At 41.3% G+C, this 11,376-nt stretch overlaps 1 protein-coding gene across 1 annotated transcript; it reads left to right on the top strand.

The window, feature by feature from the left end:
* Positions 1-471: 471 nt before the first annotated feature.
* Positions 472-10,197, top strand: LOC106897711 (clathrin coat assembly protein AP180-like). The gene is made up of 6 exons (XM_014958512.1): positions 472-533; positions 1,763-1,874; positions 4,479-4,562; positions 4,633-4,737; positions 7,088-7,188; positions 8,739-10,197. The coding sequence occupies exons 1-5, from the start codon at positions 472-474 to the stop codon at positions 7,178-7,180; spliced, it is 456 nt and encodes a 151-aa protein (XP_014813998.1). The 3' UTR covers positions 7,181-7,188; positions 8,739-10,197.
* Positions 10,198-11,376: the final 1,179 nt, after the last annotated feature.

The following is an 11,376-nucleotide window of genomic DNA, read 5'->3' as shown; positions in this document are numbered from 1 at the left end:
ACAGGACCTTTACTGGTCATGTGCAAAGACTATTCTTTAAAACTTCTTCCAAAGAGTAATTAAGGAAACTACTTGGAGTTCCCATGAGCGATAGGCAGATAAAACAGTCCCAAACTTCCAGGTGACATTCAGATTTATGTGTATGTGAAAAATAGCTTTTTATTTAAATATGTATAATGAGAAACACGAACTAGTGTTGTCATGTATGGTAAATAGTTCTGTTGCTCTTAAATAAGCATTTTGTAGACCCACATATATTGTTACTTTGGTCTATTTGTGGAGCAAAAGTGGCTTCCTCAAGCATAAGGCATCTGCCAGGTTCCTCAGAAGTTTATCCTGAAGGAAGGGAACGATGTGGCCAGGATTCTGATGCTGTCTAAATAAAGACAGCCAAGTCTTTATTACTCTGTATAAGTCCCTGTGCAATGAAATGTGAGCTGTGACTTCTACATGCTTTAACTTATTAAACACATGACTTTTCTTTTTTCTTTACAATTTTCAGATCTTGGAATTTCTGGTACCACTTCAAAAAAGTAAGTTCAACTTCGTTTACAAAAAAAAATAATTTTTGACTCTGCTGTATAGTCTTCCATCTATTTCAGTGTTTATTAAAAATCAATGAATTGGCCATGTGCCTGTTCCCCCACTCCCAAAAAAAATCATTTCAGAAAAATTCTGGAAAAAGTATTCTATTCTATACAGATTAACTGAATAATTAAGGTTAAATGTTCCTGACATGGCTTTTAAACTTGCTGGCTTTAACCTGAGTCTTAGAAAAAAAATTCTGTAAATTACTGTCTTTATATTGGATAGCTGATTTCCAAACAACTTTAAATGAACAAATAGTCCAGATAATAAGTTGTATAGCTCTCCTCAGTAATCTAGGCTAATATGTAATAGTTTTGTTATCTTTTTACAGACGCTGGATGTGCTTATCCTGTAGGCATTGGAATACTTGTAAAATAGAAAAGAAGTTCATTCCATGCAGTGAAAAGCTTCTTTTTGCAAGAAGAAATATTTACAGCATTGCATTTATTTTTGAATGTACCTTCTTAATCTAGCTGATTGCTTACTCTGTGCTGAGTCTTACTCTGTGTGCAAGACCGGTTTATGATGTGTGTACTTCAAAAGGTGTTGTGCCTCTGTGGAGACGAAAGGAGGGATATGCATAAACACATCATGAGGTCTATCCCCAAAACTCAGCTTCCTTCAATCTCCTTCATTGGAATGGTGTATCTCATCCTGAATAGAGCGGCCTCTAACAAAGCCTGGTTTTGCAACAGCCCTTTTGTTCTATGAATGATTTGTTTCTCTTGTATCTATCAACTTTTTTCAGAACTGAATGCTTTCCTCCTTCAGCTGTCCGAGCAAGAGTTCCAGCAATGAAATGACCTTTCAAAGACTTCTAGCAGGCAGCTCTACTGCCTGGCCCCAGTAGAATAGGCAGTAGCAGTCCCTCTTCCTACTTTGCAAGGGTATATGCAATAATATGTTACCTTCAGTCAATACTAAGTAAAGCTTCTTTTAATTCTCACCACAAAGGCCATAACCATGTAACTGACTTCAGTATAGAGTGTAGTGGTATCTACCACTAACAACCCTTGAAACCGAGTGGCACTAGAAGTTTATCTTTCTATTAATATCTTAAACTGCATACACCATAAACTAATGTAGCTGCAAGCTTAACATTAATATATACTGCAGTTGGTTTTCATTTTCACTGTATGTGAATAATAGCTCTGCCTGTCTCCTTCTCTATTAGGGGAGACCTTCAGTGGAATGCTGGAGAGAAGAAGTTAACAGGAGGAGCCAACTGGCAGCCAAAAGTAGCACCTGCAACATGGTCAACTGGTGGTGTCCCAAGTGGTCCATTGGTAGGTGGTTGATCTGTCAGTACTACTGGTATTGAAACGTCAATATTTTACAAGACTTTGCAAGTAGGCCCCACTCCTGTCTACTTCAGCTAAACAGTTTGTTTCTGTATAAGTGAGTGTTTCAAATCACATTTCTGAGACCAAATTTACAGCTGGCATACATAAATCATTGAGTTCAGGTCAATGAAAATACACGAGTGCATGTATCAAGGTGTTACTATACACCTGCACTTAACATCAATGGAAATTTCCAAGTGTGTGCTTAGCCAAAGAGGCTTTTCAAGCACCAGGCCCAGGTAGATTGCCCAAAAGACAATGGTATTGATCCAACACTGAAGTACTGGAAAGAGAGAAAATAAATAGGTTTTCCTTGAGCTTTCCTGAATGAAATAGTTCAAAAGACTACAGAGTATTGAGACTGATGGGGTGATTGATACCAGATTAGAAGTGGGTGGTTCTTTAGTAAAGCAGTCTGTTGGAACAGTAAAGATGGCTCTGTAAAATGTATCAGGAGGGACTAATTTTGAGAGAAGAGGGTTGAATTGAGCTAAAAATCTAAATTTGGCACAAGAGCAGCTTGATCACGAGTAAGCTACGAGAGTAATCAAAGCTGCAGGGGGCATAAAACAGTGTCTGTTTGGAAAAAAGTTGGGTTGGGAAGGGAAGAAAGGGACTGCCACGGGGGAGCAGGACCAGTTCAGTTCCCTGCTGCCACAGCCAGGTGCTAATGTGACTCTAAGCACATTCCAGCTTGTTCCTTAACCTTATGGAAGGTAGAAGAATTCCCTGGACTTGGTACTTCATTGAATGTATCAGTTGTAACGTCAGCTTTTTTTCTTAATAGAAAGGCTGGGCAATACTGTACCGTGTAAGTGAATATTTGGTTTTTTATCTCTTATTGTACTTAACTTACTAAACACAAAGGTACTAACAGCACCTCACCTGCACTACAGTTACTACTGCTGCCTTAAAACCAGCTAGAAGCGACCTAACACGGCTGTTCTTGGACTGTCTGTCCAGCAGAAAATTCTCAGGCAATGTGTTGAATCTGGTAGTAGTGATTAACCATTTCTGTGCTGTAAGCTTGGAAATAATGGCTTCAAACTAATGGCCTCCAACTGCCTTTGCTTTACTTGGACGTGAACTATTTGATCACTTGTACTACCTGAAATTTCATAACGTCATCCTGTTCTTGTAGTGGTTTTACTGTCTGATAAGTAACTGGCCTTTCTGGAAAGCTGGGTGGTTTTGATAGCATTTCATGAAACAAGGGTGCTATATATATATTTCTTCAAAATCATGCACTTGGGTATTGTTTGAAACCAAAGAAATCCAGATCTGCAGAAAAAAAAATGTATATGGAGACCAAAGTGAAGCTTTCTTTCACATCAGTGTTGAACCACTTGAAGTTTTGGTCACTTCTTCCCTTCCTTGTGACCTTTCACCTTCCAGATTAAAATCCCCTCTTCCTATTGCTACACTCCCTGATCAAGAGTCCCTCCCCATCTCTCTTGTAGCCCCCTTTAGGTACTGAAAGGCCACTATAAGGTCTCCTCAGAGCCTTCTCTTCTCCAGGCTGAACATCCCCAGCTCTCTCAGCCTGTCCTCAGAGCAGAGGTGCTGCAGCCCTCTAAGCATCTTTGTGGCCCTCCCTCCAGCAGGTCCATGTCCTCCTTATGTTGGGGACCTCCGAGCTGGAAGCTGGAAGAGGTGGGGTCTCATCAGAGTCTTGTCTTTGGCAAACTTGTCAAGGGTGCACTCAATTTGCTGTTCATGTCCCCAACAAAGATGTTAAATGGCACCAGTCCCTGTACTGACTCCTGAGGAATGCCACTTGTCACTGGTCACCACCTCCATTCAGTTTGTGTGAACATTTTCTTGGCATCTACCAACTGGATTTTTTCTGTTCTTTTCCATATCTGAGCATCCAGATGTTGGTTTTACTCTGGGGACAGCTGTGCTGCTGGTGCAATACAGCTTTTACTTGAAAACTTTCAGACTGGAAGAGAGGGTCATAATTATTAGGCAGAAACCATAGAGTGTTTGCTGAGTAATGAATCTTGAACAGGTTATCTTCACTAACCTCCAGTTTCCTAAGAAAAAAATATTAATTAGGTTGAAGTTAAAGGGATCTCACTGCATAAAAATGCTATTTTTTAATTGGAAGCTAATTATAGCAGTTATTTCCCTGAGCATTACAATCTGCTTAAGCTTTTACTGAAACACAAGTGCTACAACAAGTGCAGTAGCAAGTTGGCTATCAATTATGAAATTGAGATGCTTTCTTACAATGTGGAGGAGGAGGAAAGTATGTATTTTCTTGGGCCGATTTTGAGATGTCTTCAGTAAATGGACTCCATTCACGAAGAGAAGGGAGTGTGTCACCCTCGCTCACTTATGACAAAGCTGAACGTTGGTGTAAGGACTCGTTCAGCTCTCTCATTCTTTGAAGCGTGGTGCTTTTGAGGTTAGGTATTATCTGCTACCTAACAGTCCTACTTTTCAGAACAACTCGGAGAACACTGGAGACTCCATGTCTTTTCCAGATAGTTACAGGAAATCGTGCATTTTTATTTTTTTACCTTTTTTCTTCTTTTTTTTTAGACGGGAGCTGTGCCTCCAGCAGGTGCTGTTCCTGCTGCAGGAGGTACTCCACCCGTCCCGCAGCCGGGAGCAGCATTTGGGATGGTGAGTCCCTTTTGTTACACCCCTCTCCTTCCATCACCCAGGACCCCGCTCACGGTGTGTTGATTTGCAGCCCCCAGCAGGCGCAGGCGTGCCCATGATGCCCCAGCAGCCAGTCATGTATGGGCAGCCTATGATGAGGCCACCATTTGGAGCTGCCACTGGCCCCGGTGTACAGGTAAGTGCTGCTTCTAGATCAGCGTTTAATTGCTCTCCTTTTGTCTAAAAAGTAGCTTGTGTGTCTGCATTAACTCAGTTCAGTTCTAGCTGTAGGTCCATCAGTGAGATTTCTAAGAGTATCAGCTGCCTGACTTGAAACATCATGTGAACCACCTTGATTTTTATTTTTTGATTCCTTTGAAGTCTCCTGCATCTAATGACATCCAAGATCTGGTTTGGGAGGATATTTGAGTAAAGCTCAAAGTAGACCCTGATGGGCATTCCTAATCTGTTCAGAGCTTGTCAGCATTTACTTGAGCTGCACTCAGCATCTTCCAGCTCACCAAGAGCTTCCTCAGAAGACCAGCCTTCTGCTTATGAACAAGCTAAAGTCTCCTGCCCTTGGATGGCAGCTGTTTTTTCAGTGTATGGAGTTTATCTGTTTTAGGCTGGTATCTTGCTGAGTTTCTTTCAGTGCAAAACAACTGCAATCGAGTATGAATTACCATAGCGTATGTGACATTGCAGTGCTCCTTCACAGCAATGAGCAAATTTAAATACTGTGAAGTTTTTCTTCTAGCTTACTTTAAGGTGAAGGAATGCAATGAATAATCTTCAGTCACTGTGTTCTTTTTTAGGTAGGAATTAGATGACACTGCTTCATTTTTCATATTTTTAAACTGTATTTGCCTATTCTGACTTTGTGACAGTCACGTATGTAGACATAAGGGTGACACAAGTTTGGCCACCTCAAACCAAACCAAACCTATTCTTAATTCTATATGAATTAAAAATAACCAGGAAACATTGGGTCATGAGTTACTGGTTGCCAGCGAGATGAGACCTTTCTCTAATATGATGGAAAAAAACGTAGTGGAGTAATTAATGATGAAGTAGGTTGAGTGAATGGAGGCATGCCATTCTTCCTGTTGAACTGGGTGGCACCAGCTGCTTCTGGGAGTTTCCTAAGGATTCTTTTTAACTTGGAGTTAATAAGTTTGGAAGCACAGCACTCTGTACTCACTCTGATGCAGAGGTTTTAGTTCATAGCCACAAGGTGATGCAACGTAAGCCATAATACCTGTGCCAGGCTATTTTTTTCAAAGTAGAGTTTGGCTTGTAATAACTCTGAAAAGGAAAGGGAGCTTCCAGGGAAGAGGCAGGGAATTACTTACCTCTAGTATTTTGCTGCTTTGTAAGTCAGAAGTCCATCTTGTCTTTCAAATAGAGGAGGAGATGGAAGTTGATGCTGCAGCTCTAAAATCTGACTTGTAACACTTGAAACTAAGCCACCTCCCTTTTTTTGCAAATATCAAGCAATCGACCTGTAGCAAACCACACTTTTTAAGTGGGGAATCGCATTCCCATTGAAGTTTGTCTGGGTTTTCTATGTAGAAATGGGAAGAACTTGAAACTGTTCTAGGTGAGAAGGTAGGTTGTAGGTATTAGAGCTCTGCATTTCATATATAGCTACTTGGTCTTGCTTTTCCTCCCATCTTGAACTGTCTCTCCGCTTACATTATCAAGAATAATATTATTGAAGACAAAAACGAGAATCATTTGGCTCCCTAGGGAAAAGAGTTGCCTGGAACTTAGAAATATTTTCTGTGCAATAACTGAACTCCCTGAAAGGAGGGTGTAGCCTGAGGGGGTTCGTCTCTTCTCCCAAGTCACAGGTGATAGCATAAGAGGAAATGGCCTCAGGTTGCACCAGGGGAGGTTCACACTGGATATTGGGAAAAACTTTTACACAGAAAGGGTTATTAAGCCTTGGAATGGGCTGCCCAGGGAAGTGGTTGAGGCACCATCCCTGGAGGGATTTAAAAGATGGGTTGACATAGTACTTAGAGACATGGTTTAGTGATGGGTTCTATCAGAGTTAGGTTGATGGTTGGACTGGATGATCTTAAAGGTCCCTTCCAACCTAGACAATTCTGTTTCAATGTAGAACAAGTTGTACAACTTGCTGGGATTTTCAGACTTAACTCTGCAGCGTGCACTCTGCTTGTTCTGCACCTTGGTGTTTAACATCTAACAACTGCTTAACCTCTGTCTGGGCTGATGATCCTGACACCATTCCGTCTTACAGGGAGGGAGGGATTTGAAGCTACGCTAATTAGAATATGCAATGTCCACAGCCCATTAAACCCATTAAACCAGCCAAACATTGTTAACCCTGTAGTGCGGATGGAGTCTAAACAATGCCTGAGCGAAATGGCAACACGCTGAACTTACCCCAAAATGAGAACTTTGTATGCCTGCAGTGTGCTTGTGTGAGAACCAGCTGTTCCTAACGCTTGTGTGTCCTTCTCTGCTTTGTCTTTTTTGTTTTGTTTTGTTTTCCTGCCTTCCTGGCTGGCGTCTTTTAGCTTTCTCCAAGCCCAACTCCTGCTACTCAGAGTCCCAAGAAACCTCCAACAAAGGACCCATTAGCGGATCTTAACATCAAGGATTTCTTGTAAACCATAAGGTATTCTGTGACTGCCCACCTAAGCATGTTGTGCTGTGGTACCTCTCTGGCACACAGATGGTGGTTGGGCCAGGAGGTGGAATATGACTGATAAAATTGCAGCTGCAGAGATAGGTAGAAACGTGCACTCATAATGTGGTGGTTTAAACAGAAAACCAAATTCTTTGTCCACACTCTTAATTTTAGCAGGACGTGACTGCCCACCTAAGCATGTTGTGCTGTGGTACCTCTCTGGCACACAGATGGTGGTTGGGCCAGGAGGTGGAATATGACTGATAAAATTGCAGCTGCAGAGATGGGTAGAAACGTGCCCTGATAATGTGGTGGTTTAAACAGAAAAACAAATTCTTTGTCCACACTCTTAATTTTAGCAGGACAGCTTGACTTTTGGCTATTTTATTTTTTTGGCCAAAAGTGACTGCCAAGAAAATTTATCTTCAGTCTATAGCTTCCATTTTTGCCTTGTTTCCATCCAATCCAAAGGTATGGTTTTTGTTTGGTTTGGTTTTGGTTTTGTTTTTTTTTCCCCTGAATTTAATACTGAAACAAATAGAATCACAACAGGGTATAAATACTGGGGGCAAAATGGTGCTGAAGAGGCATCTTCCAGTCTTGTGGGGTGAGTGTGGAAACAGATTTAGTATCATAGGTGGGAGAGAGGAAAAAACCTATATATATCCTTATCATCAAGGGAAGGTTGTTTGCATCTCTCAAAAGCCACCAGCTGATGTTCTCCCCCACCATACCCTTCTTCAAGCACTGCTTTTCTGAATGCTAAGGCTTGAGGTCCTGATGTTCTCCCCCACCATACCCTTCTTCAAGGCACTGCTTTTCTGAATGGTAAGGCGTGAGGTCCCGAGTAGAACAGCAGTGGTGAAGAACAGGGGAGCAAATAAAAAAGGAAAAATGGAGGAGAAGCAGAAAACCAGTACTGCAGAATGGGAGGGGAAAAAAAGGCAAAAACGTTACTGTGAGGGTTTTGGAGAAGGATGTGAAGAGGGCCAGGTGGAAACATCAAATTGAATTGACCGCTTAAGCCAATTAAAAAATAACAATGCAGAAGTAAGGTAGGCATTTTATAATTAAGACTTGAATTATTTGCCAGGTGAGGAGAGGACAATCATTACAATATCTTTAAAGTCTTCTTCACAAGTCCCTTTTCTTTATTCCTATAAATTAATTCTAATGTTTGTTCTGACCCCTCTGGAGTTGGCAGCAGTGGGTGGGATCAGGATGCTCTTAGCGGGCACCACCCAGTCCCACTTCCCCATTCTCCACATTCCAGCCCTGGGGAGATGTACCTGGAGGTGTACTTGGCCCTTGGTGGAGATGGCCAGGAGTGGAGATGCACCTTCATTGCTGGCACTCACTGTTTTCAATTTGGCTTTATAGTAGGCAGCTTCATAACTGTCCATGGGAGGGCTGCTTCTTCATTAAAAGCTGGCAACAACTCCTTTGAGGCATGAAGCCATGAGCAGGTGCTCTTTGTAGGATGTGCTTGGTCTAACTTAATATTCTGGTTTTCATCTAATGCTTCTCTGTGTTTGCAGCTGCAGTTTTTCTGATGGGATGATAAAAAACAAGTGCGTTTGGAGTCTACAAAGGGATGCTCCAAGTTTCCAAGTGAGCCACCAGTACCAAACCCAGCGCTTACTCAGACTTTCTCTTCCTCCTGAAAACGTGTAGCACAGCTGTGAAAGTGAACATTAGGAATGTGTACTACTACTACCTTAGCTGTTATCCCTACTCTCTCGAAATTTGTGTACTCGGGTTATTTGTGTTTTACAATTTAAACAATGGATGTATGTTTCTGATGCCTTCTAGTGCTTTTCTGAACCTATCCCACGGGGGCAGATTATGCAGCTGTTGTTTGGTGAGCCATTTGGAGCGATGTCTGTGGTTTTTGAAGGTCTCAATGTATATAACTTTTTGAGGACACCTAAAATTTCCCTAGGACTCAATTTCTCCTTTATCTGTTACAAAACATAGTGTGATAATACAAGATAGTAAGGAAAATACTTATGAAATTGTGTGGAATACCTTTTTTTTTTTTTTTTTCTTCTCTCCAGTCACAGGAATCTCAATTGTCGTGAAAAAATGTTTTATTTTTGTGGCACTGTATATGTTAAGATAATTTAAAGTAATATAAAGGTAAACTTCCATAACAAATACTTTTTTCAATGATTTACCAAGAAGGAAAAAAACCATATCTGAAAGAATACCATATTTATTGCCATTTTTTATTTTAAAAATCTATTTTAATTATTTAAGGTTTTTTTTGCATTTTAAAATTGGCGTGTCTATCGGTTCTTGCTCAATGCACTGAAAAAATAAGTAAAGGGTCGGTTTCTCTCCGTGTAGCTGGGAAAAGCAACCGTAGTCGTGCTGGCATTAAGGGATTTCAAATACTGAGAGCACTCTTTGGTATATCTGTAGTCGAAACATGACGAGTGATGTTACTCATCTCTGTTCAGTTCTTACGTACATCTCTTAATTTAGTGCTTCCCTGTGTATGCCTTAGGCTAGTGTTTTCTCCATTGCCCCGAATGCGCTGTGAGTAGCTTTTGTACTATTGGTGATTAGATTTAATTCTGATCCGGAGATCCACGCCCTTTACTGTACATACTGTGTTTCTTTTTAATTTTGATTTGTTCTCATACTGTTTCTCTGCTGATGGCTTGGCGTTAAGATCTTGACTCTTCAATGAGGTCACTGTTGATCAGTGTTACAAGTGGCTTGGCAGTTCTCTGTAAAAGCATATCGGGTTGGAAAGATATTCACCTAAAGTCTTTCAAATGAACTATTTAATCAGTGTATGGTACCATTAAAAGTGGTTGTATCTGAATTTGCTGTGGGGATAACATAATGGGAAAGTTCTATAAAAGGCGAATTTCAAAAAGGCTCTTCTTTGTATTTCAGTTTAAAAAACAAAGAAAACAAACAAACAAACAAAAAACCCCAGTGCATGTGTGCCCTCTGAGATGCAATAAACACCTTGATCAAAGTAAATACCTGGTCGCCAATTTCATGATCGTTGAGATGTTGAGCACAGAAATACAATTGGAGAAGGGAAAAATGTGTGTAGGTCCTGACACTGATCGCTGTGTTGTCTACAGGTGGTGAGGACTTCTGCTGGTCTTCAGGCAGTAGAGGAGAGAGCTGCTACAAAGCCAGACTGAGCACAAAGCTGCAAGTAAAGCAGGGAGAGGGAGAGGAGAATTCTCTAGTTTGACCTATAACACCTCGGGAGGCTTCCTTAAAGCTCTTCATCTCCTTAAACTAGAATAATATTGGAAACGTGAAAGTTTATAACGCTGGTTCTGATTTCTTTCCTGTGAGGCATCATCCAACAGCTTATTGAGAGCGAGCACAGCCACAGTGCTACAGGAGCTGTTTGTGCTGTGGTTCACCTTATGGCAGGATGAAAGGATGAGAAAACGTTTCAGATGGTCTTCCTGGTATGAAGTGACTGACTAGAGACCTCCTTGTTTTAGTAACAAGATGAAGTGATGAAGCAGTATTGAATGCCAAGGGCATTCAAAGGATTTCATAAACAACAAAACACTGAACCGACTTGATCACGCTCTGGTGAAGTTTGAATCTTGAAGTGGATTTCAAAGTTGTACAACGAGTAGGGGAGTGCCATTCCTTAGGAGGTTTTTTGGTAACTTCTTTGGGTTTTTTAGTTGCTGCTATGTTGGTCTTCTGAATCTATCAAGTTTGGCTTTGGAAAAGTTGATTTTACGCCTCAGATTTGGATGAATGCCCTCCCAAGTCAGGTTATTCTGGATTAGAAAGCTGGAAAGCTCAGCAGACCGCTGTAGTTTCTGACTATTTGAGCACAAAGACCTGAACAAGGTTAGTAACTGCACCCCCAGAAAGGTTCACCATGGTTTTGCCTGTCCTTCCCATGTGCTGGGTGTTGTCAAATGCAGGGAGTGCTCAACTTCCTACCACCATGGTGTGCATGTCTTCTCAAAGCAAGGACAGCGTTTTCAGAAGACGGTCATAACCAAATATGTAAATATATTCATAGCAGTTCATTAGTGTCTCATTCAAATTAAGATCAGAGAATCACAGAATGATGTGGGTTTGGAAGATCATCTGGTCCAACCCCCCTGCCAAAGCAGGTTGCACAGGAACGTGTCCAGGGGGGGTTGGAATGTCTCCAGAGAAGGAGACTCCACC

This window comes from Calidris pugnax, unplaced genomic scaffold (genome assembly GCF_001431845.1).
Source record: "Calidris pugnax isolate Ruff unplaced genomic scaffold, ASM143184v1 scaffold251, whole genome shotgun sequence".
Classification (NCBI taxonomy): Eukaryota; Metazoa; Chordata; class Aves; order Charadriiformes; family Scolopacidae; genus Calidris; species Calidris pugnax.
This window is presented reverse-complemented; position numbering and strand designations above follow the sequence as displayed.

What these genes read in the sequence shown, in the direction of transcription:
- LOC106897711 (XM_014958512.1), top strand. Translation starts at nt 472, where the DNA reads ATGACTTTTCTTTTTTCTTTACAATTTTCAGATCTTGGAATTTCTGGT. An exon ending in TCTGGTACCACTTCAAAAAA is followed by an intron (nt 534 to 1,762) that starts GTAAGTTCAACT and finishes CTTCTCTATTAG; the next exon opens with GGGAGACCTTCAGTGGAATG. An exon ending in CCACTGGCCCCGGTGTACAG is followed by an intron (nt 4,738 to 7,087) that starts GTAAGTGCTGCT and finishes GGCGTCTTTTAG; the next exon opens with CTTTCTCCAAGCCCAACTCC.